Consider the following 27,251-nt stretch of genomic DNA (forward strand, 5'->3'; position numbering starts at 1 on the left):
TGATAAATGCAGTAATTCTGATGTAAAGTTAGCACTTATAAGTACCAATATCAGCCAATATGTATATGTGTATGTGCATGTGTATGTGTATATGCACATGCACATGCACATGTATATGTTTATATATATATTTATGCTATCTATAATATATAAAAGCTATATATAATTATATAAGCTATCTATCCAGTCATAGCTCCACGCTTAATAGTTATTGGTATGTTTTTGGTTGTGTAATAATTGTAAAACTGAGACTTTGACAGGATATGAGGATCAGAGATGTTACCTGTGCCTGGAAGCTGCACTTACCCTGTATGCCTTGAAAATCCATGCCCGTTGGAATTTACATTGGGGAAATTGTACATAAGTTAATGTTTTATTAGTGACAAAATTGAAGGAACCAAATTTCCATAGAAAACACTAATGATGTGAATGAATGGTTTCTATTGGAAAGGTTTGAGGCTGGGGAGAGGCCCCAGCAAGCTGCTTGGCGTATACAGGGAACATTTCTTCCCTCACCAACCACTATACAGCACCTAAGGTCTAGATAAGGGAAGAGAAAAAGTGTCCAAGAAGTATATGTGTGCATGTGCCTGTCCTTTAGTGCTATAATGTACATATATTTAGTATGCATGAGACCCTATATTTGTTCTACAATATCAAAATTAAGAAAAGAAGAAAGGAAGAATGTATACCTGAAGGGAGGGGGAGGGGGAGGGGAGGCAGAGGAAAGAAGGGGAAAGCAGAAAGGAGGTTCTAAAGGGTCAGGGGGAGAATGAATCAGGCCTCTCTCTAAAGTGAGCTAGGCAGAGGCAAGAAATAGAGAATAGTGCACTAATACCACACGTGACTTCTTAGAACTCACTTTTCTTTGTGTTGTTATACTTTTTAATTGTCCTGCTGTGTTTGTTCTATATCTTTGATGTGTTAATATACCACAGATTGATTTGTGATTTATTCATGTATTAAACAATCTTGGAAAACCTAGCTGTTGTGAGAACAGAACTGATCAGGAGGAATTGGTAATAAGCTGACTCCTGTCTTGCTCTGTGATCCCAAACACAGTATCTGTAACTTCTTTACATTTCAGCATTTTTGTGTGAAAATTGAAATAATAACCCTTGTCACAGAAGAGTTTCTGCTAAGGGATAACACTCCTTATGGGGATAATATGGGGAAAAGCAAAATCACGTCTTGTTTGCTTTGCTATGTTATTGCTTTAATATTGCATGTGTTTTCAGCGTCAATGAAGTGATCTGAAAGTTTTCAGTTTTATGATTTAGTCACATTTGCCTAGTTCAGAATCAGATACTTACCTTCAAAATAACCCATCAGCATAAATCTAAAGTCTGCCTTTGAGTTAACTCCCCACAAATCCTTCCTGGGATGCCTTGGAAACTGTAAGTTCCTGCCTGTTTGCATTACACCAGACACATCCAGACTCTCTACCAAGCTTTAAGGCATTTCAGTTCTGGCAAGTCACACAATGAGTCATATCTTGAAGCTCTTTGTGTAAGACATATCCTCAGATCTTATAGAAAGAAGTCAGACTATTCACACTTCACCTGTTCTGAGTCATTTATTTTCTGCCTTTCAGGGGAAAACACCCCAAAGAGTAAAGGAGTTAATAGTTATTTTCCTTTTAAAGTATCTTTTGGGAGATTCCATTTAAACACTGCTTCTATACCCACTGGTTGCTTTGCCCTGCATAGATACTTGAAGGGAATAATTCCAAGTCACCCAGAAAAAAGGAGAATGGATAACAAACAGGTTAGCCTCACTTTGAAGATATGGCTGTTGGCATCCTAAATCGTTTTAACATACGACACAGCTGAGAGCACACTGAACATTCTATTGGTTCATTCTGAGAGGTGACCTGGCTATGGACACATTTTTCTTAGTTATTACAAAACTACATTGTATAGATTATAGTATTTATACACAAAAGTATAAATGTATATACCTACCTAATTTTTGATAAAGACATTAAGGATATATATTGGAGGAAAAAAGCCCCAGAATCTTAGCAAATGGTGCTGGAAACTCAGCATAGCCACATGTAGAAAAATAAAGCTAAGACCCCATTTCTCACCTGACTGAAAGTCAGAATGCTTTCTGTCTAACCAAAAGCTCCGAAATTGTTAGATGACAAAATAAGGAAAATACTTGAAGATATGGGCAAGATCCAGACTTTTCTGGAATGGACTCTGATAGCTTAGGAAATAAAAGTAAGCGCTGACAAATGGATCTGGATGACATTTAAAAACAATCAAACAAAATAAAGTCACTGACCAGTGGAGGAGATAATTAACTTAGTGAAAAGACAGCTTCCTGAATGGAAGGGAATCCTTGTTAACTTCATGTCTGACAGAGGACTAATATCTAGGACATATAAAGAACTAGAAAACTAATTATGAAAAAGTCCAGGCAACTCAATTAACAAACAAGCTAATGAAATGGCCAGTTGTCAAAAGATGATCTATTCATAGGCAAGAAGCAGGAAAAAAAAAAAGATCAACATTCTCAGCCATTAGGGAATGCAAATTAAACCTTGTTGCATGTCATTATTAAAAATCAATCTACCAGATCACCAACTATGCTCTAACAATGGTGGTCTTCCCACCCCCATGGCTATACCAAACGGCGCTCTGCCCAATTTCCCCCGTTTGCTTGCTGCTGAGCCTCTCACATTCCTAGTCATTTTTCCCCTATGGAAATCAGTTTGGACAGTGCCCTAAAAGCTGAAAAGCGTGCCTATCATCTGACTCATTTCTGGGAACATAACTTCCACAATTGACCCAGGTTTATTGCAGCACTATTTACAATAACAATTGCAGAATCAGCCTAGGTGTCTTTAAACAGATGAGTGAACACAGGGAAAGTTGTAGATCTACACAGTGAAGCTTTATATAGCTATAAAGCAGAATAAAATTAATCTGTAGACAAATGGACAGAAGTAGAGATTGTCATATTAAGAGACACAGAAGAATCAGAAAGGCAAATACATTGTAAATTTGTGGATCTTTGATTTTATATGAATTCATAAAATTATACACACAGGAACATGCATGCACACACCATAGAAGGAGAAGGAGCCTCTGGGGAAATGAATGGAAAAGCAAGTGAAGAGGTGGGGAAGGGATGATATCAGAAGAGGAATGTGACCAAAGAACACGAATGAAAATGTTTACGTAAAGCTCAACACTGTGTGCACTGAATATATGCCAGGAAGTTTATTTTAAATTATGAGTGAAACATTTATTTCCAATATAAAATATTGACATATACACTTTGAACAAACAAAAACAGTTATAACTGTAAACCAAATTGTTTCACATTAAAAAATGAGCTTGCTTTGTGATTTCCATCATTTTCAAACCAAGTTGAATTGACAGTGCTTCTTCTAGGATGTGGCTATTATTCCAAGAGCTTTGTTGCTGTGTTTTAGTATCATGAATACGTGATTGTATTCATGAATACATGAGCTGAGTGACATTGGGTGAATGGCATGGAAAAAGAAATTTCAAACTAGTTTTCACAAGCTCAGAGTCATCTTCCTAAGTTACACTTTTGTAAAACAGGAAAAGTGATGTTGTATTTTCAAAATTTATCTTCAGGTTTTCATTAGTAGCCACTTCTAGGAATCTACCTTATCGTAATAATGTACTTCATTAAATTTTATCTTCCACACAAAATGAATTTGGCTATCTGGAATGTTTACACACAAAACTGATTTTGGTGAGAAATGTAAAATTTAAGGTAGTTGGTCACATTTGGGTTATATTTGGTAATAATATTTGACTGATATAAAATACCATGATTAACATATAATTTGATAATTGGTTTTCTGCCACTGAGAGTCACATTACACTGTTGTTTTACATGGAAATATTAATATTAATATAGAAAATGGGAAGCAAGAAGGAACATTTATATTTAACTTTTGAAAATGTAAGAATAACCTTTAAAACCTTAAAGGTTTTACAAATGTTTTATTATTTATGTGTGTGTGTGTGTGTGTGTGTGTGTGTGTGTACATATGTATGTGCATGTAGGCTAGGGGGCATGTTGTGTCACCTAAAGATGGAGTTACATTAGTGGTAACTACCCAATATGGTTGCTGGGACCAGAACTTGGATCCAACTCCAAAAGTTTGCACATCCCCACATCTGCATCATCAAAGCAAAATCCTGTGTAAGAATAAAGCTCCTAATTGTATTTTCTGACAGTGTAGTCTATCATAGTTGTCTGCAACATCTTTGATGCCTTTGTTCACAATTGTCTCAGCAAATTGTATTTTTCTTTTGGAGTTGCAGCGATATAAAAAATTATGAAGAAAATACTAATGTTTGTGTTTGAAATAGTGTACATTTGCTTTAATTGGCTTTTTAAAGTCGGTGTTTGTTTTCTCAGAAATCTTTTTGGCTTTGCACACATATTTAAGTTTTGTACAATATGTTGCTAATATTTTTGTGAATCTACTGCCTCATTACCCAGTGCACACTGTCGACAGCATGCTGTGATTTAAAGCTTCTCCATCAATTAACAGACTCAGTATATGTTTAATCAGACTGCCTAGTAAAACCACACTTAACTATTTTGGTCTAGATTTCATTAGACTTTTTTTTTTCAAGGTTCCCATTTAGCTGATTTCTACTAATGAGATGTAAAGAAATTTAGTGAAAATTGTCTGTGGTAAGTTAGGATTAAAATACATGTTCCATCTTTAATATGAGTACAAGATATATAATGAAAGATAGACTAATAATTTAAATATGTAAATAAGCTAAGTAAGATATAAACCATAAAAGTCTGCTAAAACAAATGATCACATTTTTCTCAGGGCATGTAATCTTAATTCCTCACTTTAATAAAAGCTACAAGTTTGTAGACCTGCTGTTTTATGACTCAGAGGAAGCCAACAGAAGCTGTAGCTCCCCATGAGTTCAATGCTACTTGAAGGATTGTTACTGGGAGAGTCCAGTGATCACAGGCTGAAACTATACAGTTATTGTCATTTGTTATTAAAGGTTCCAAACAAGTATATTCAAGTACACATCATAGAGGAAGCCAACAGAAGCTGTAGCTCCCCATGAGTTCAATGCTACTTGAAGGATTGTTACTGGGAGAGTCCAGTGATCACAGGCTGAAACTTTACAGTTATTATCAATTGTTATTAAAGGTTCCAAACAAGTATATTCAAGTACACATCATGGCTTGCTTATGGGTTCCAAAGCACCACTCTTCGACAGGTCTGCTTACACTACAAGGATAGTTCCCAGCTCCAATCACTTGAGAAAGGAAGGAGCCTCCTCTTAATTCTCCTAGTTCCTTTGGACTAAGCAGACACCAGCCCAGCCTTTGAAGAAAGTAACATAGGGCTAACTTTAAGGAAATGGCAGATAACTAAGGTCTGTTCTTGTCCTCTTTACTCCTATGTTGTCTCTTACAGTTGCATCGAGTGTCCTCCAAGAATGAATCCATTGCTTGTTTCCTGGTGGAGCTATTTTAGAAAGCTGGAGGACACAAGACCCAGAGGCTGCACCTATGAAGGTCATACTAGTGAGACTTCTCTCCTCTACTTCTGGTCTGTGATAGGACAGGCGACTCTTCTACATGTTCCGACTGCTATTATGTTCTTGCAGCCATTTTTTCAAGATTAAAACTATTCATCTTGGAGTACAACTTCTGGGGACAAGAGGGAACCAAAACAAATTTCATCTTTACATTATATATGTATGTTTGTCTCATTCAGAAAAAAAAAATACCAGAAGAGATGGGACCTACAAAAGTCTTTGCTATTTATAAGAGGCATTTTTATCATGATGGTTAAGATAGCTACTGCCTATTTCATTCATGGACAAGGCCAAGTCAGTGAAGGAAAGGCAGAGAAATAAAATGTATATGTATGTGTATGATGTATATGTATATGTATATGATGTATATGTATGTGTACGTATATGTATATGATGTATATGTATATATATATATGATGTATATGTATATGTTGGGAAGGCCAAGGTGAGAGAGCAGAGAAAGGCTGGTCACTCAGGGAAGCAGAGCTTCCTGCACAAAGTCTGGGACCACTGAGCCTCCTGGACAGGACAGTCCTGATCTCACTGAGCTGCCTGTAAGTTATACAGTAGGCTTCAGGTTCCGGGTTTTATGAGCACATGAGTGGGCATGAGTGATACAGCTGGCCTTGAGTCACTTCTGTAAGTAACCCACTTATATTCCTGTAAGTAACTCCAATACAACTCATTGGTTCCCCACATTGCACTTTGGTGCTATCTGTATTTTGGGCTGTCCTCATTTCCCTATCCTGGGGTGAGCACACGTTTATGCATTCCCATGACCAGTGTCTTCCCATGAAACATGCCTTCCCAGGAATAGTGTCACATGTCCCTCCTTGCGGACCCAGAATCAATAGAACCTAAGGCTATTAATGGTACCCTCTGAATCCACAAGTCAAGATAAGCCCTTCTTTCCTTTAAATTGTTTGTATCAGGTGTTCTGATATGGAAATGACAAAGCTGACTGACACATGATGCCACTGGTCCCATTTTGCAGGCACAGCCTCCATGACCATTGTTTTACCATTGGGTGTTTCTTCCCTGTTTAATTAAGCATTAGTTCTTAGCGCTGTTGTAACTCATCCCAGTATCTCTAGAAGGTGATGGTACAGAATGTTTCCTAATAGAATCACACTGAAGATACTGAATGAAATGACTCTGAGTCATATATTTCCTGTTTGTTATAGTTTGAGTTCTTACAGGAAGTCTACCACACTCTCTAAATCTGATCATGAATAACAAGATCTGAGAAAGTTTCATAGATTTGTTCATCTTTTTTTTCAAATTGTGCCCTTGCCAGAAAATCTACTTAACTTTTGAAAATGATGCAGCAGAAAAATAATTTTAAAGAAAACTCATTATAATTATATTTGAAATTGAGTAGCAAAATATAAAAGAATATAGAGGTGTTTGTACGGGAATAATTAGGAATGTTGTCTTAAGAATAAAAGATTAAAAATAAAAGTTTCTATAAATGGCATAGATTACTTCTGTTTTCATTATATGAGAAATTGTTTAATAAAAGTAAATTAGGCACACCCAAGTCACGCAACTTTGACAAAATAAGAAATAAAACAAACAGTACACCATTTAATTCTTACATTAGAAGAATAGGAAATTTTATTTCATCCCTATTTTACTCTGAAAAAAATATTTAGCTCTATGGCAACAATTGCAAAGGAGTTCACAACATTCATCCAATCAGCTCTCATGCAAAAGAACTTTAGATTATCATAAATGAGCGCCACAGCACACACAAATTTGTAGCCATAACCTCAGAAATGGATTGTTCTAAAACATCAGAAATACTCATTGTGTTATTAACTGGTCTCCTGAGTTTTCCTAGCACACTTCAGATATTTCATAGAATTCAAGAAAATGAGAGTTTAAAGAATGCGCTCAGGGATATAAAGATGTGAACATTTCCAGAAACAATAAATATAAGAATAATTTAATTCTGACAGTGTTTTACCTTACCTAATTTATATTTTACCAATAAAATTTTCTAAAGGATTAGAATTGTCTCCTCGAAACCCAGATGAATAAAACAAAACTAATGTTTTGTTTTAAGATAGCTGATAAAGGGGATTTTTACAGTAGTTATCACTGGTAATATATGTAGGAAAACATTCATGGGGAGGTTAAGATGGAGGGCCTGGATGTCCCTGGAAGCTTGGAGACTAGAAATACTCTGAATTGAAGTCACAGATCTTTTTCTCCCTCAGTGACCAGCCCTTTCTTTGGCCTCTTACCTTAGCCTTCTTAACATCTATATATTTCTCTGCCTTTTCTCCATTGACTTGGGCTTGCCCATGAATGAAATAGGCTGTATCTATCCTAACCATGATGATAAAAATGCCTCATAAATAGCAAAGAATTTTGTAGGTCCCATCTCCTCTGACTTATTTTTCTGCACCAGACAAACATACATATGTACCATGAAGATGAGATTTGCTTTGTTTCCTTCTTGTTCCCAAAATGAATGTGCACATCCTAAAGAACAGTGGTTCCCAACTTCTGGGCTGTGATCTCTTTTGGGTTCAAACAGTCCTTTCATGGGGAGGTTATATGTCAGATATCCTGCATATCAGATATATTTACATTATGATTCATAACAGCAGCAAAATTATAGTGATGAGGTAACAACAAACATAGTTTATGGTGGGGGTCTCCACAACATGAGGAACTGTGTGATAGGATCACAGTGTTAGGAAGGCTGAGAACCACTGCTCTATGCCTTCTTGTGGGTCCTCTAATGAAGGTTCTGCCTGGTGCTTATGCTTTTTCAACTTCCTCTGGACCTACAGGATTTATCCTATCTTTTTTTAGGAGGCTTATATCTTTAATTTTTCCTTGTTCAGTGTTTTCCTTCCTTTGTTTATGAATGTCATTCAAATATAAGAGAAAACCTTCTCCCTGTCTCCCCAATGTTGCCTTGAGTCATTTCTCTTTAAATTCCAGCTTATGGGCAAGGGAGCTGATATACTAGTTAATGAGTATTCTTTGCAAGCACAGGGGCTAGAATTTTAATCCTCAAATGCACATAAGTGCTTGGTGGGTCAGTAACCCTAGTCTCAAAGGCAGAGGTAGGATCTCTAGAGTCAGCTGGCTAGCATTATGTGCAAGCTTTGGTCTGCTGAGAGACCCTGCCTCAGTAAATAAGGATGGTGCCTGATATCAGCCTCCATCCTCCATTCATCCTCCTGTGTACACATGTACACACACTGGTACACACACATGCACACATACACATACACACACATTCTGGTACACACACACATACACATACACACACGCTGCTAAGCACACAAACTAGTACACAGACATGCAAATTGAAAAAGATAAATATCAGCTTCTGAAAGTGATAGTCCATAATATCTTGACTTTTTCAAGATTGACAGCATCGACTCAGTCCACTCAGAACCCCTCATCTACTCCTAGACATAGGGGTTACCCTAAGTTCAAGGCCCTGTACCCAGTACTTTTCTTTCTGAAGCCTGTCCTTTAGTTGAAATCTGTCCTGTACCTCTGAAATCTGCCCTCTCTGAGACTTCCTGATAGTAAATTTTGTCCTTCCTTCTTGAAAAATCAGATGCACTTAATTTTACTTTTCAAAAATATTTTCTTTTGGATATTTATTTTATTTTGCATGCATATAGAATATTTTGCTGGAATGTATGTATTATGTAAGTGCAACACACATAGACCTGGTGCCTGAAAAGGGCAAAGGAGGCCATTGCATCCCGGAGCTGGAGTTACAGATGGCTGTTGACTACAGTCTGGGTGCTGGGAAGCAAACCTGGGCTTCTGGAAGAGCAGCCAGTGCTCTAATCCACAGAACCATCCTGCCAGCTCTGCTCAAGCTAAGTTTTAAGGGCTGGTGCTCATCCATGCCTGGGTCCTTGAACTTTCGACTCTAAATGAATTAATTCATCTCCACAAAGAAAAGCTTTTCTTTAATGTTCCCTGCATTAGTCAAAGGCACTATCATTAGTTTTATTTTGTTAGTTCAGATATTACTTAAAACATTTTTTTTTGCCAAATGTCTGTTTTACACATGGATAAAATAATTTTTAGACATTTTCACCCCTACATACCTACTGGTACTTAAGTCTGCTGCACTGTATCTCTCTCTGCTCAATGGATCTTCTGCATGTTGACAGCCTCTGCTAGTTCACATGTTTATGCAATAACTATGTTCTTTCATCTACTTATCTAAAAAGATGCATAGGTGTCCACGTCCTCTTTCCTGTGAAACTAGGATTATGAAATTTACTGTAGTGTCTGCTTCTGCTCAGAGGCCATCCCGGTCTGCACAGCTGACAGTGATGTCTGTTTTATTCCCTCTTAGTACAGAGCCAGGCCTTGTTGGCAGAATTTTGCTCCTATGTGCTTCTATCTGAACCTTTCCCTTAGGTCTGTCCACAGTTTTGAGGAGCTTCCTGTTGGGGGATACCTGGGAAATTATTGCCCTTATTCAACCCAGAGAGAGGAAACACAACCTTTTCCCTCAAAGTGGGATAAGGTCTTTGTGCCCCGAGGGGCCGTGTGGAATCAGACTGGCGCTAGACTCTTCTTGAAATCACATGTCTCTGCATTTCTTGTTTTCTCTGTGTGCTTCAGTTGCACACAGACTTCTTCAGTCAGTCACTTGAATAAGGATAACTCCTATCTGCACCTTAAGGAGCCTCAGGCCAGCTAACTTCCACGGCATGCCACACAAAACAGCAAGTCACGTGTCTCATCCATATCTTTTCTTCCTCTTTGTGAACTAGCTCTTCCCCTACCCCTTGGCATACAGACTTTAATTTCACTTATTTTTATAAGAATATGTTCAAATATGCTGAAGGTTAAAACCTATTAGCATGGCCAAATACATGTATGTATTAAGGTTTAAAAAATGTTTTCTATGGAACACTTCACAAAGCATATGGAGGGAAAGTGTGAAGACATTCAGAAGCATACAGTCGTTTTCCTCAATGGTCTCTTATTTATTTGCCCCTCCTTTTTTTTCTGTTACTTGTCTTGATGTTTTGGTTGTGATCCTAGCCTTCAATGGTGGAGCCATCTCTACATTCCAAGCATCGTTTTTTTTTTTTCTTTTTTTGTTTTTGTTTATTTCAAAACAGGTTTCTCTGTGTAACCCTGGCTGTCCTGGAGCTTACTCTGTAGACCAGGCTGACCTCCAACTCAGAAATCTGCCTGTCTCTGCCTCCCAAGTGCTGGGATTAAAGGCATGCGCCACCACTGCCCGACACATTGTTTTTTCTTAAGGTGTCATTATAAATGAGCAATACAGCATTTACTTTTTATTTATGGGAATGTATATATATCTTAATAATTTTATGTGAATTCAAGCATTTTGTATTTCTGTAGGTATTCATTAATCATGATTTCATAATTCTATAGATATCCTCTTAGCATCTCTTGATATAAGCAATACAAATAGCAACCTTGGCAGGTGCTCAGGCCGAAAGCTGCCTAGCCTGTAGTTTTGACTGTGGAATCACAAATGAAAGTTATGCAGCACCTCTCTTGTACTGTAGTGACTAGAAAGACGCCCACAGTGAACACGGTCACGTAAGTACAAACGTTTGTGGATGTGCTTGCATTGAACCTATTAAAAATATCAAGTAGGCTTATATTCCCTTCCCATGCTAGATCAGGGGAGGGGGATCCAGGAAAGGGGAAATCATTTGAAATGTAAACAAAGAATATAGAAAATAAAAATATTAAAAAAAATATCAAGTGGGTATCCATTATTTCTAAGGAGAAAAATTCAGAAGTTAACTGTTTTTAAGGAAAAGATAGGTCATTAGCTTTTTCTGTTGGATTCAAAACTGACCGAGGAGGACCATGCATCCCATGGGAAAGAAACATCCAGTCGTCTTTCAACCTTTGGATTATCGCATTTATTTTGCAACTGCTGCTGTCTGTTGAGAATTTTAGCGAGATAAGCTGCAAATGATAAAAGCATTAAACTTGCTTTCAGAATTCCCTTGCTTCATGAAGTTTTGTAAAGCTGAGGTTTGTAAAACTTTCTGCCTTTAAAATAGGCCATAAAACGGTCCCACATTCTTCATGTTTTGCATTTTTTGAATTCTCTTTGGAATTCCTGCATCTGTGCTTGGTGTTGGCAGCCATCCACACCCATCTTCGCAGCTTCTCAAGTGGCTGAAAACCTTCTGCTTGACATTTCCCCTGGCAAAGCTGGCAGAGGTGTTCAGTGTGACTTAGATGTTGTAAAGGTGGTGATGCTGGATGGTTAGCGCTGCTCACTTCAAAGAAAGCACTTCTTCTTCCTGTTCCCCTTAAGTGCATCTGTGACTAAGCAGGTAACATTCATGGGATGCTTCAGTACACACCTGTCGCCAGAGAATGTGCTCTGGTGCCTCAGGCTAATTCTGTAATATATCTGAGAGCTAAGTTGTGATAAAGCTAATTTACATTAAAATTTGAAGCAGTTTGCCTGCAGTTATGAGTTAAACTAATCCCACAGCTGGAACAGGTTGACTCTGACCACCACTTTCCTTCCTTCCCACTGACTGTGCAACTCTGGTTATGAACTGCTGACAAGGTAAGCTGGTCTTGGGGAGAGGGTGTGCACTTTTCTCTGTGTGGAGACAAGAAGGGATCAAGGACACCATTGTCCCTTTTGATGTGTGGTCTTAAGAATGAAATTTAAAGTTGATCTTTAGTCAGTGCTTCAGTTAAAGTCTCAATGAAGAATGGAGGAGTGGCCCCTGGTTCTGGAAAGACTCAGTGTAGCAGTATAAGGCAAAACCAGAACAGGGAAGTGGGAAGGGGTGGGTGGGAGAATAGGGGGAGGGAAGGGGGCTTATGTGACTTTCGGGGAGTGGGGGACTAGAAAAGGGGAAATCATTTGAAATGTAAATAAAAAACAAAAATAAAATTAAAAAAAATAGTCTCCATTTTAAAGATATGGAAATCTAGGTGGCTGTTGTTGTTGTTGCTGTTGTTGTTGTTGTTGTTGCTGCTTGAATTTCTGTGGCTTCAGTTTCATTTGATGGGTTGGAATGATCCCACCATTTTCCCCCTCTAACTTTGATGTTTGCCCTACAGTTGGTGATTCAATGTTCTGGAACTGCTACTGCTCTACCTATCACTCCTTCTGAAGCTTCCAGAATCTCTAGACATTGGAGACAGGATGTCTTCAAGTTGAAGGCCCTACGATGTGGTTCTTCCATGACGTAGAACAGCTCCTCCGTGGATTCACATAAACATGCCGTTCATAGGCTGTGTCCCATTGAGAAACTATGTAATGTTCTTCTTTGCTAATCACCAAATGGAGAAGTAGTCATTTTATTGTCCTATAAATCATGTCACTTGTCCCTTCATTTAAATGGATGTGAGAAAGGCCCATTGTGCCTTGGCTGTCTATGTAAGTATTGGATTGTCACCATAGGCTACAATCATTTTTCCTCCTCACAGCCAGCCCTTCTGGAACATTTTGTCTTTCTTGCCTTAAATTCATGGCAGGCACCACTAATTAGAGTGAGTTTTGCCACAATGGCCCACAGACACATTGCCATTAAGTAGCCGTGACATTTAACTTGATCTACAGGATGGCCTTTATTCACAAAGTCCAGTCCATGCCTTGTGCTGTCCCCTTTCCCCTGACTTCAATTAGACTGAGCCAGAAATTGTCTGCCTACATCTTGTTTGTTGGATTTATAGTTCCCATCAGGTACAGAGCGAGAAGTAAAACCAGAGGATGTTTACTGCTGAGACCCAACTCCACCCCTGCTGACATTTACTTGATATTAACAGACACAGGCATTTTCTCTGCCTTCCTGCCCTAACCATTGCTTCAGCACTTCCATTTGATGCAAATTTGAGAGGTGCTAGATGCCCAAAGATGGCTATGGAATTCATCAAAATGGAATACGGGGATGTGTGCAGATTTTGTCATTTACATTGAATCTGACATTTAGTCTTATACACTCAAGCAAGTGGGCATGAGGAAAAGCTTGCTTGAATGAGTTTTGAACTATCTGTTGGTTTCCTAGAAGCAGTGATTTTAGTGGCCTTTGTCCTAGTGGAATCAATAAACCCAGTGATTATCAGAACATCATATGGGTTATTTATGCTTTTTTGGTAAGGCATATAAACCAGATTAGATACAGGCAAGGAAGGAAAGCAAAGTGTTTGCCATGAAAATGCTAGTAAATTTGCACATAAGCACCATGTACCCATAAAACAAAGTCTGAGGCCTCAGCTCCTCTGCAATGAGTCTTTATGTCCACCCCTTCAAGGGGAAGGAAATCATCTGTTACATATTTGTACAGGTTTCCGAAAAATCCAGTTTCATTATCTAGTTACATAAATGCTGCCCTTTATCCTGGGGCATAAAACATAGGCACAGACATCCAGAGACAGGAAGAATTCAAGTGAAAGTAAAGGAAAATGGCTTCCGTGCCATAGCAGTGAAACACTGTTTTCTTGAATGGCTTCTCTCCATCAGTTACCCTGTGTGTCTAGGCAAGTTCTTCTAGGTGTGGTACCCTGCCTTGCCTGTCACCAACATCCCTGCACCCTGCAGGCTGGGGATGAAAATGATGGTGATTTCTGGCATCCACCTTATCCATCCTGTGAGCAGCCCTTGGTGGGTGGTATTATAATCTACATTTCCTATGAGGTAATTGGCACAGAGAGGCAGAGGAACTCACTCGTGACCACACAGCTCGTTAGTGGCAAAGCTGGAATTTCATTTCCATCAGTTGGACTCAGAGTCCAGGTGACAACCTCCACACTGAACAGCATCTTGCCTGAGACATAAGAAGCAGGCAGACATATTACCTGCCCTGTCTTCCTGCCATTTTGCTGGCTCCAGCATCACCAGCACAGCACACACAAACACACAAGCATGGACATGCACACACATGCACACACACATACATGCACGCAGTATGTGCATGTGATAAGCAGGAAATATGATCTTGTTCCCTTGCTTCTGTCAAATCTGGACAAATGCAATCGGCTTCCACCTGATGGGTGGGTCTGAGCAGCTCCAGTTCTCTGTGCTCTGCAGAATGCAAGGAGTCCCGAGGCCAGACAGGGCCAGGACGTAGCCCTGTGAGGGAAAGTCACATCTGTATGCACTACAGTGTCAAGGGGAGCAATCAAGACAAAGGTGTGCAAGTGAGGCACAGGTGCACAGGATAACCTGAGGTCATGACCACAAAGGGATCTGGAGATGAGTGTGGTAAATGTAAGAGTACTTCTGTCCAATATTAAAATTAGATTCTAGTAGCAGAGAACAAGAACCAGATCTTTGTCTAGTCACACAAAGTGCATTTTAGTGGGGTAACTAGCTGACTCATTAATAAATGCTCATTTTTCTTAAAGAAGCCTGGGATGACTCTTTAGATTAAAAAAAATATGAGTTTCACATTTAAACTGATATTGTTCAGCCATAAATTCAATATGTATATAAGAAAAGTAGAAGGTTACATTAAGTAATTATTCTCTGTATACTTTGAAATATTCCATTAGAAGGAGATCCGCAGGGAATCTGTCTTTCAGAGGGATCTTTATCAAAGTCAGCTCTCCTATTTTGTGGGAGCATCTATGAACACATGATCTGCTACCTGAACTGCATCCCTTTCTAGGACACTTTTCTGGGCTTCCATTCTGTTCCTGTTGCCGCTTTCCCCACCTCACCAATAGCTGTCCAATTTCCTAGCCCCTCCCTTTGTCTCATTTTCTCTTCTAATGCCTTGCCCATTGATCAATTACAATTTCTTTCTCAATTAACACTGTTTCTGCTGGCTTCTTTTAACAAACAGCTCCGTGCTAACTTTGTTGCTCTTGTGTGTGTGTGTATGTGTGTGTGCATGTATGTGTGTGTGCATGTTCATGCTTGCGCGTTTGTGTGTGCCAGTGCATTTCTGTGTGTTTATATGTAGGTGCATGTGTGTGTGTGTGTGTGTGTGTGTGCATGTGTGCATGTATGTGTGTGTGCATATTCATGCTTGCGCGTTTGTGTGTGCCAGTGCATTTCTGTGTGTTTATGTATAGGTGCATGTGTGTGTGTGTGTGTGTGTGTGTGTGTGCGCGCGCGCGCACTCAGGTAACTTGTATATGTATCATGTGTGTTCAGGAGCCCGTAGAGAACAAGCGCCTGACTTGGAATAGCGCTTTGCTGAGCCACCATGGAGGTCCTGGGAACAAAGCAAGGGACTCCTGTAAGTGTAAAATGGGGGATATGTAAGTGAATATCCCCTATTAACAACTGCCACATCTTTGTAGCCCCTGATGTGAGTTCACTCCTACTGAGTTCTCCGTAACTGTTAACGTGTTCTCCTTTGGTGTCCTGGCCCTGCTTTGTCTTGGGAACCTTCCTGCTTCCTCTTCTGTTCTCATCGTGGGCTGAACACTCTCCAGGCCTCCACAGAGGTTGTCCTCCCTCATTATTCTCAAACTCGCTGCATCCATGGTATAAAGCCACTACTTATTATTAGCTAAATTCTAAAACTTGCATTGATTGATAAAGTGACTAAGGATAAAAATACCACTGGGTGGCAGTGGCAAACATCTTTTCATTCCAGCATCGTGGAGGGAGAAGTGGGCAGATCTCTGTGAGTTTGTGGTCAGCCTGCTCTACAGAGAAAGATCCAGGACAGTCAGGGCTACAAAAAGAAATCCTGTCTTGACACCTCTCTCCCTCCAAAGAAAGATTAAAAGTTCCAGTCAAAGATTTTATTTACAAGATTTCAAAAAGTTAAGGTTAAACATTTAATGGTGTTTAGAGATGAAAATCAGGTCAAGAAAATATGCCCATAAATCTCAGATATACATTGCTGCAGAATATTCCTGAAATTAAGATCAGTCTTTAAGTATAAGAACATTAGTTTTATAGTTTATTAAGTGAATAGTTTGTAAGCTAGTGCCTAATAGCTTTAAGAGACAAATAAAGTCAACTAATTAAAAATTCAGACAGTTTTGTTTAAGTACCCATAAAAGCAGTGTTCTCACTGAATAGATAAAAAACTTTTTATCATGTGTGTGTGTGTGTGTGTGTGTGTTTTCTCAACTAGAATTTTGTGTGTTAAAAATAACTGCAGCAATACTTGCGTGCTTCTTTAATGTTTGGTATTTTTTAACATATGGCTTTATGTGAGAACTGTGTTTTAAACTCATCTTGATTGTGAGATATTGTTATGTGTGTAGTCATGGAGGAAGAGTAAGAAGGTAAAGCTTTATCTACCATTAAACATCTTTCACTAAAGACATTGTGTCTGGAAGTTAAGTCCTAGGGACTTGCCACGTGTTTTAAATTCCATTTTAACAATCTTAACAAGAGTCAGGCACCTACAATCAAAATTTACACTTTTGTTGACAGTGGATCAATACATTTTTTATAGTCATGGATTTTTCTATAATATTCTATTTTTGTAAGATTTATTTATTTATTTAATGTATATGAGTACACTGTAGCTGTCTTCAGACACACCAGAAGAGGGCATCAGATCCTATCACAGATGGTTGTGGTTGCTGAGAATTGAACTCAGGAACTCTAGAAGAGCAGTCAGTGCTCTTAACCACTGAGCCGTCTCTCTAGCCCATAATATTCTATTTCAAAGTTCAATGAAATGGAATAATTATTCATCATAATTTCTGAAGGTGTGTATGTGTGTCTCTCTCTGTGTGTGACTTGTATATTTGAATGTGTGTGTGTGTGTGTGTGTGTGTGCCTGCATCCAGACTTGTCTACATCTTACACATCCATATAGTTAATGTGCTTTGAGGCTGCCCTCAAGCCTAGCTCTCATGAAGAGGCGACATGGGACACTTAGAGACACAAACACAAATCTACAAGAGTGCATTCCTTACATTAATTCACTTCCTGTTTAAGTAGCTTTTAGGGTAGGAGATACATCATTGAACACATTCAGAAATTATTTTTAAATTTGGATAATGCCACTAACATCTACTATAGTTATTTTCTTTGAAATACATGACATTTTTGAGCGACACAGCAACAAGGACTGATTATACACAACGACTGTAAAATCAGTTACATTTCTGTCTGACATGGTTGCTCTTTACAGAAAATAAAATTAAGAGAGATATAAAATATTCCCGGCTACACATACTTATAAGCAGAGTATATTTGCATTAAAATAGTGATTAAGCTATATAGCTCAAACAATTGCCTCCGCAGTTTTGAATATATCAGCTTCTTTTATCCTTTGACTTATCTTCTGAAATACAAGTTTTGATAAGGTACAATTTCAATTCTAAGCATATATTTTTAAAAATCCTCATTTGAATATGTTCTCATTTCAGCAGCTGTCTGACAGGTCTCTCATAATTATCTTGCAAACCACATGAAGGGATGTAGAGGGGGTAGAAGCAGAGTTAACATACATGTGCACGGACTTTGATTAGCAATCCTTGAGCCCATGACAAAAAACATGCTATTAGTATCTGGCTACCGGGTCCTTTTCTGTTTTAAATTTATTAATGATTTCAATAGTATAAAGACCAGTGCTCTTTGACTGGAGAACAGGATTCACAAACATTAAAACAACAACAAAACTGCAAGAAAGTAATGCCCTAATGATAAAATATTAGAAACTAAGATCCAGAAGGTGAAAAATAACATGGATTGTTCCAACACTGTGATATAAGAAGACAACCACACACCAGGAAAGACATGACTGGGCAGATGTTTTCATTAAAACAAAGGAGGGTAATGTTTATCAGAGTATCCACCTATGACAACCCAAAGCTTCCTCCTACACAAGAAGGATCTTGGGCTGCACTGGGCATCTACTGTCCATGGTAGAGAGCCTACTTGCCACATTGAACTGTACATTTTTAGTCCCATTCTTGATACCTGCAGGAGGTCAATTCATGTCTCCTGGGACAAACTACTAGCCTGTAGTGGGCCCAGGAACCCATGAAATGAAGAAAAGAAAAAAATCAAGAGAATTGGTTCTTTATTAACCTTACAAAGGGAAGGTTTTGTAAATTGGCCTTCAAATATTTGAAGTACACTGATATATTTGAAGTACACGGAATTACTTCACAGAAGGTAAAAATGAGATTGATATGAGGAAATGAGAATGAATTATAATACACCAGCACAAAGAAAGAAAGCCCGGCCTCTAGTTCAGCAGCCAGATCAAGTTATTTAAAACCCCACTACAGGAGCCTCATCCACACTTCTGGAGAGCTGAGGATGTAACGCCTGCTTCATGTAGCACAAGGACTTGATAAGCAATCATGTGAGAAAGTGTACAAAAACACTCAAGACTCCAGAATCAACTGAAAATGGTAACAGAATGACCCAAGGATCGTATGACCAGAGTCCCAGGGAAGCAGACCAGTTGCCAGAACCCTTCAGGGCTTCTTTTTGCTGGAGACACAAAGACTCAGTTTTGGCTAGAGATGGTCATTGTGGTATTTCCAATTAAAGCTGGTATTCACTTATTGCCTGTTTAATCTTGGTCAAAATCAACAAATAGTGAAATTCGAGTTTCAAAGAGTCCCTAAGGTCAGTTAGTTAATTTGGGTCAAGAGCCTAGTTACTATCCACAGTTTTGAGAGAATGTGTGTCCAGGCTGGACTTCCACTGCAATGCTCATTAACTTAAGTCAAGAATGGAAACTCTGACCAAAGTGATCTAGGCCAGATTAGGGCTAATTAACTTTCTACAAATAATGGTCCATACATTTGTGCTGCTGATTTTTGAAACCATGTAAACTTTTCTGATGTTAAAACTCTGTCAAAATCCCCAACCTTCTATTTCTGTCTTTGGTAACTGGTACCCTATGCCTACCTGTTTCCTACTTATTTTTTTTTAATGTTCAAAAATGATTATCCTCTGTGTTGGCAAATTCTGCCAGCTGCTTCAACTTCACTTACCCTTTGACCTTCTTTGCCAGGTGGACCTTGGGGGCCTTGTATCCCTGTGGAGCCCTGTGGGGGAAAGGAACACACGTTAATACTCTAGTTCGAGTGTGTCTGCCATGAATGAGTGATGACTGACCCTCAGATCAGGGACTCAACAAAACAAGGTTAAGTCATTTGAGCCCGTCCAAGGTTAGTCTGTCAATATGTTAATGATGAGAGATGGCTGTTCCTTATCTTGTTTGTCCTTCACACTGGTTCCAGAAAAGGGTAGGAGGAAGTTCTGAGGCAGGTGAGAGACTAAAACCAAACCAAAACAGAAGAGCAGCAAACCTCTGATGACTGAAGCCCCATAATTGCTAAAGTAACCCACATAGATAATAACCATAATTGTAAGCAGAAAATATACCTTTTATATATTTAAATATTATAAACAAAACTCTGGTTTTGTTGACAATAGCTTCATACCTTTTTAGAAAGCATATGATTATGTCCTTGGCTTTAGCTATGTCTGTATGACATGTTCCTTTTAATATCGTATAGTATTTAATGATTTCTCTTATTCTCATCAAGTGATGAGGGAAAGTCATTTGTTCACTTAAAATTCAGATTATAAAATTGTCCAAGAATTCCTAGGTGTTATTGATTTGAAAGTCAAGTCTCTTGGGTGTTACAGGTATTTGTTATTACAAGAATTCCTTCTTAGCCTATCAGGTCGGGACTCCGACTACATCGACCTCAGACATATTGCTATCCTTCCTCTTCAGCAGTCATGAGTGGTTACTTCAGGCCTTCCCTATTGCTCCGTCCTTCCCCCTTGAACCTGATCTCCTTCACTTGTGTGCTTCAGACCCTGTACACAGATGATGTCTGGACTTACAGATATAAACCAGCCTTAGTTTGTATATATGCAGATTGAATGGCCAACTGCCGGTTTGCCACCCCCACTTGGATATCTGAAGGCATCTCAAATTCGGCTCATCAAGTACTGAGTGCAGAACTCTCCCTCACTCCTTTTCTGCAATCCCCACCAGAGTCAACCCACACAGCACCGTCCTGCTGCTCAGTCTAGAAATCAAACTCACCTCTTACACTCCCATCTCTCAAACTCATTCCTCACACATAATTACCAAGCCTGATTAGTAATTTTTTTTATTTGAATCCATTTCACTCCATTCTAACTGCTTTCAGATGATCATTTCCTGCCTGGATGCTAAGCTTCCTGAAGATTTTTTTCACCATCAAGTCAGTCTTGAGAAAACCCAGTTTTGGTCTCTTCCTTGACTTGCCTGCGAGTGGGATCTATCTTTTCCCTGTTGACAGGGGATGTGAGTGTTACTGGCTAAGAAAAATTGCCTGTTGCTAGGGAATCAATCCACTACAGTAAAAAGTGAATGAAGACATTAGGTTCTCTAATACTTATGATTAACTTATTAAATTATTATATATTAAATGCATAAAAGTATTTGATATAAACAAGCAATATAAGCAAATTTAAACCCATTCTATCTAGAAGAAAAACAGCTTAGAATTCTTTGGTGCTGTTTCTAAATTGAATTCAGAACCTCCTGCATGCTAAGCACACACTCTTCTACTGACCTACGCTGCTAACCTCCCCAATTACCGTTTATAATATGAGCTCTAAAAGTCATGACTCCCTGTAGCTCAACACTGGGTATTTTTGTGATGACCCATAACTACTTTTTATGCATATAGGCATTTCTATTTTTTCATAGATAATATTTTTTAAAGGATGTAAGGCAGGCAAACACAGGTTAATAGCTCAGCACTCAGGCACTCCACTTGGCTTGGACTATGTACATTTCTCCTTTGTACTGGAAGCCCGAGGCTGTCACCTACAGGTACTGCTTACACCCAGCTCTCTCTGAATAATACGTATAACAACACACTGGCAGTGGAATATCTCACCGGAACTGAGCTACAGGCACATCCTACTTTAAACAGTAGAATACATTTTTCTTTCCCTTAATGACGAGAGATTCTATTCATTCATATTGTAGTTATGTCCTTAGTATAAGGATAGGAGGTTATATAGCCTTCACTACAATGGGACACATGTGGTGTAGGGCAAACTGTGTCACCTGAGTGCCTGCCAATCAAAACACAGAATAACCTGTGCGATTCCCAGTTGTGACCAAAGTCCTTCTTCGTGAATTCCAACTCAATCAGTACCTTCACTCATGTGGCCTGCTGCCATGCTTCAGACACATTTCTTTATGATCTGTGCTATAATATTTCTTTGAACAATATCCCCTTGATACTGTACAATTGCGTGAACCATTATTTCAGTTCTGTGGATTAAGAGGCCTGTTGGTTCATGTTTGGAAACACCTTGCCCAAATCCCAACCATTGGTAACGTATGCATACATATATGACTTTGCCATCTGAACGTTTATTTGTAATAAAAATTCAATCATCACATCTAAAATTTTCACATAGTTTCATTCCCATTTGGCTAAAGATATAAGAAGTCCATATACATAATTTTAACATTGTTTTGAATATTAGTACAAAATTTCTGCATATGTTCCTAATGAACAAATACTGAGGTTTTTCACCATAACTGATTGAGTAAAAGCATACATTTATCACTTTTGTTATTTTATCTGATTTTGGAAAAATAATGGTACAAAGCAATGATGAGCCTGTATTTTACTAACTTAGGCAGGAATAACTCTTGGGGACTGAGACATTGATCAGTTTTGCCTATAATTTATAAACCACTTACAAAATGATATAGAAGCAAGGAAAGTTGGATAATTAGGCTAACTCAATAATGACAAATTCCTAATGTTTGTAAGTAAACTAAGTGTTAAAATTAAAATATAGCAATATTAATTACAGCATAATTATATAGACACATTATTTTATGCAAAACTGACACAATCTTGGCTCTAGATTAAATCCTTGTCTTTGCCCTTAGGAAAACTAATGTGAAACCAAGACACAACATTTTTGGTATTCCTCCAAATGTTGTCAAATCCATCAAGGTTTTAAAACATGAATTTCTAAAACACACACATGCACACCTGCATGCATACATATGCATTTTCACGCACACACTATCATCAAAGGAGTGTGCTTAATTCTTGGAAATGGAATTAAAAATCTAATCCCTCTACAAGTAAGGAAAATTATATTTTAAAGTCTGTATGATGCAAAATAGTGCATTTTGTTCAGAATGAGTTCAACATATGAAGAAATAATGAGAATTTTTTGTGGAAGGTTCATCTGGGAAGATAACAGTGCCTAGGTATGTATGTAAACACTGAAGTGTGTCTCACACTTGGCTCTCATTTCGTGTTTGCAAAGTGAAACAGCCAGCTAACAGGTTAATGGAATCTTAGTAAGTTCTACTTAATCTTTAACAAATAACTTCTTATTACAATCAACCATGACATCTTATATTTAATCTTAGCCATGCTGCCCAAATGTTCAGAAATTTTGCATCTGACTTACTGGCTGGCTATCAAACTCAGGATTCACTCTGCTACGTATGTGAAGCCCTGCCACTTAGCGACCTTCTCAGCCCCAGAACATTTTATACTGTATTAGCTGACATTTGCAAAGAAAATTATTTTTGATATTGACAGTGGCAAACAGACACACACACACACACACACACACACACACACACACACATACACACACACACATACACACCACACACACACACACACACACACACACACACACACACACACACACACCATTTTTCCAAATTGAAAAATTTAATTCAAGGATGTATTATTATTTTCAGTTATTCAAGCTTATATTCTTTCCACTTAGTAAGGCCAGGCAATGAGTTTATTCATCATTTACTATGAAACTTAGAGACTTGCCTAAGCTGTGGGTTGCCTGGATTAAATGTGAGAACTCAGCCCTTGATTCAAAACCACTCTGCTATTCTGTCTTACTTGGCTTTGTAAATAACATTCTATACTTACTGTGTTTCACCTTTCCCTTGGTTCTACAGGATAGAATATATTATATCTTCTATTTTCACCTCCCTTATAGAATATTCTCAAGAAACATATGGTAGGGAAAATCAGAAAGAAGAAAACTTTGGAGCAATGCTTGGTGATAATAGTGGGAACACAACTCTATTCAAAAAACTATTATCATTTTCATACCTTAGTTTTAGTAGCACATTTGAGAACTAATTTTTCTCTTTCATCTCTGCTCCCATACTCACATGTATCACCTTTTTACATTCAAGTCTCTCTTCACCCCTGAATTCTATAAGTGAGAGAAAGGATGCAATACTTTCCTAAGTTATCCTCCAGAAGTTGCTGGTAAGACCCTATTGCTGAAGACTCTTTATGTTTGAGTCTTAGAACACGGAGAAATCAAGTTGGTACAACAGCTGACCTGGAAGCTTTATGACTACTGGCTAACTTTTGTAAGGCTGGAACTGTTATGTCCCCAACTTGAGGAGAAGATCAATCATCAGTCATACCAGGATATAAACTGTGAGCTACAATAGTGGCCAGGCAGGTAGTGTGGGCATCTGGTGTGAACATGGCATGAGTATTTTGGGAGAAACCAATCTCTCCCCTCTCCCCTCTTCTCTCTTCCCTCTTCCTTTTCCCCTCTCCCCTCTCTCCCCTCTCCTCTCTCCCCTCTTTCTCATTTCCCTTCCTCCTCTCCCCCTCTCTGAATTAAAGCGTTCCCCATAAGAGGTACTCTGCAAATGGGTCACAGTATTAAACCAACTCCTAAACCTTTAGACTTAAAGACTTCTCATCATGCATATAGATTGTGGAATCTCTCAGCTGTCATCAGAGAAGCTTGCTTTTGTAATTATGGTAATTAACACTGAGACTCAAAAGCAAGCCAATGCAGGAAATAACCAGTGTGGAATGCCCAGCCCTGAATGGGACATCAGTACCACATCCTCTCCTCCCAGTGCTCAAGGGTCATCACAGAAGATGGCTGAGATTTGAAGTCAGAGAAGGTAATGACTACAGTGAAGTGAGGTTTGCTGAACAACAGGAATCTGTGACAGGGGAAACCCAGCCATCCAGTGTTGCGGAAATAGCCCTACAACCTCACAGGAGGCTCAAACATCAGCCAGAGACAGGGGGAGGGAAGGGGGCTTATGTGACTTTTGGGGAGTGGGGGGCCAGAGAAGGGGAAATCATTTGAAATGTAAATAAAAATATATCGAATAAAAATAATAATTCAAAGTTCCAAAATAATAAAAGTTATTATTATTGTATATCAAGGAGATATGTGTGTGTCTTTCAGAGGACAGTTGTGCCCAGGAAGGCCAGAGGGATGAGATTATCCTGGAGCTGGAGTTGAAGGTGGTTGTGAACCATTCAACATGGACAACAAACTCAGGTTCTCTAACAAGAGCAGTAAGCACTTTATAGCTCTGAACCACCTTTCTGGTTCCAGTGACTCCTTTTTGGGCTCAATTTTAATTTGAATCTTTTTCTTTCTTTGGTCAGTTTAGGCAAATATTTGTTAATTTTGCCTGTGCTTTCCAAATAAATAACTGTGCTTCATTTCTTTGCACCATGTTAAGGCTTTTCATTGAATGACAGCCTGGTCTTCCTTCTTGTCATGAATGATGGGTGTGACTTCTTGCTTTTCTGAAATCACACAGTGTAACATTCTTAATTTATTTATATGAAAACTCTATAATTTTTTAAAGGAAAATGTTCATCCCTTTAAGATTTTAGAACTGCCTTTTTTGACTCCCAAATAGTCTATAAATTAACTTTCTCCCATTTTCTCCTATTTTAGGAATTAAAAAAAAAAGCCCAAATAATCATTTAATGGTATACACTGCTTAATTTCCTAAGATTTATATAGTTTCTAAAATTTTCTCTATTGATTTCTCATTTCATTCTCTTAAAATTTGATTAATAAAAATTAGTTTGACGGACTATATGTTATTTGTAAGGCTTATATTTGTTAAGGCTTATTTTATGGTGTAAAATGTAACCCATTTTGTATAAAGTTCCATGGGCTGTTAAGATGAATGTGTATTCTGCAGCTGTTGGACAGAACATTCCGTTAATGCTTGTGAGGTTCATTTGATCTGTTATAGGGTTGACTCAGAAGATCCTTTGCTGAAATTTGTTTGGATAGCTATTGGAGGAAGTTGAGTATTAAAATCACTCAATATTATCGTGTCTGGAACTGTCTGCCCTTCTGTGTCCAGTAGCATTTGTTTTAGGCAGCCTGGATACATCAGTGTTTAGTACATATGGAATTATAGTCATATTTTCTTAATAGATCAAGAAATTTAACTCTCATTTCTTTTTCATTCTGAAGTGATCACTGGACTGATGTCTGAGTCTGTCTCATGGTTCATTCACTAATGAATCACATGACTGAATTTCACTCTATTATTAAACTTAGTAAAATCTTTGATCACTTTCTCATGGTATTATGCATATTTTTTAGAGTTTTGTATTAACTGTGTGGACACATGATACACCTAATATTATATATTCTCTATGATTTAATTTGGTAAGTAGTGCCTATCCCTTTGATCCATTTTTCTATTTATTTAATATGTTATGAAAACACACTAGTTAGTTTTTTCTACAGTGTTACAGATGCACAGACTTACTCTCATGAAAGAGACTCTTGAGATTGTATTTAGCATTTTCATGATCTAAGCATCTATATAGGCATTCACTGTCAGTGGAGTTCTGGATATTAAAAATGTTGACAAAATGGAATTCATAATACTGCTACATCTTTTGGCAAGAAACAAAAATATGCAAAATGTGGTCTTAGCCAGCTAATGCATTTCAAGTTCCAGTGAGCAGCTATTACAATGTGTTACAGCTCTCGGGACAATTGGCTGATTATTTAAAACACAGTAGGGCTTATCATTATGGAAGCTGGTGTAAATATTTAACTGAGAAATTACTTAGCATTAAGTGGTTCAGAACAGCATTTTTGAAATGTTTAGCAAATGTAGCAGATGTTTAGTGAAGTTAATAGGCTAGATTAATTGTATTTGAACACATTTACACTTACAAAAAGAAGCAAGATATGTTCGTAACTTCTCAATCAAAGAAAGAAGATGAATTAAATAAAAAGTTTTCTTTTTGAAGTATTATCTGCATCCCCTGGCCAGGAATGCCAAAGTGCATGCGGTGGCTGTTAACCACTTTGACTAAAATGCTATGTGGAAAGTACACTTTAAAATGTTCCATTAAAATATACTTTAAGTGTTGTGATTATTGCATTATAATACACTTCATAGGCCCAAGACATGAAGTTAAGCAGCATCTGCACATTTCAAAATGCTATTAGGGTCTTACTTTTCAAATAGAATGCATACTAATAAAGCTGAGAGCAGTTTATCTGTCAATGTGAATAATTCTTATTGTTATTATGAAAACAAGAACAAATTTTCCTAAATTGCCTGTATTAAAATGATTTTTTTCTCCTAAGTTTAGTTGGTTCTTTTAAAAATTAGTTATTTTTTGAAAGGTAATCTGTTTTATTCAAGACAAGGTGACTGCATAAAAACATAAATGATATATAGTCCAATCACAGGAAATAGTTACAAATTAGTTATGAAAGGTGAAAAAAATTTATTAATGATTTAAAGGAATTGTTAGTTTATATTATATTCAAGAATTAGAATGACACACAATCTTCTTAGAATATGTGTTCAAAATGAATTCTGTGTTTATATCAAAAGTTTATGGTTTTATTATAAGTAGTTTTCAGTGCACACTAAATGTTTCTAAAATGCCAGTGTCTCCAAAATTAAGAACAGTATGGTCCTTTGCACAAATTTA

General features: G+C 38.0%; 1 protein-coding gene across 1 annotated transcript in view; it reads right to left on the minus strand.

Moving 5' to 3' along the window:
• The window catches only part of Col19a1 (collagen type XIX alpha 1 chain), a 301,599-nt gene that overhangs the window by 119,355 nt on the left and 154,993 nt on the right, over positions 1-27,251 (minus strand). The window contains exon 14 of the mRNA XM_052192819.1: positions 19,467-19,520. Within this exon, the coding sequence (XP_052048779.1) occupies positions 19,467-19,520 (54 nt within the window). The remainder of the gene's footprint in view (positions 1-19,466; positions 19,521-27,251) is intronic.

The sequence above is a fragment of the Apodemus sylvaticus genome, chromosome 9, assembly GCF_947179515.1.
Source record: "Apodemus sylvaticus chromosome 9, mApoSyl1.1, whole genome shotgun sequence".
In the NCBI taxonomy this organism is placed as follows: Eukaryota; Metazoa; Chordata; class Mammalia; order Rodentia; family Muridae; genus Apodemus; species Apodemus sylvaticus.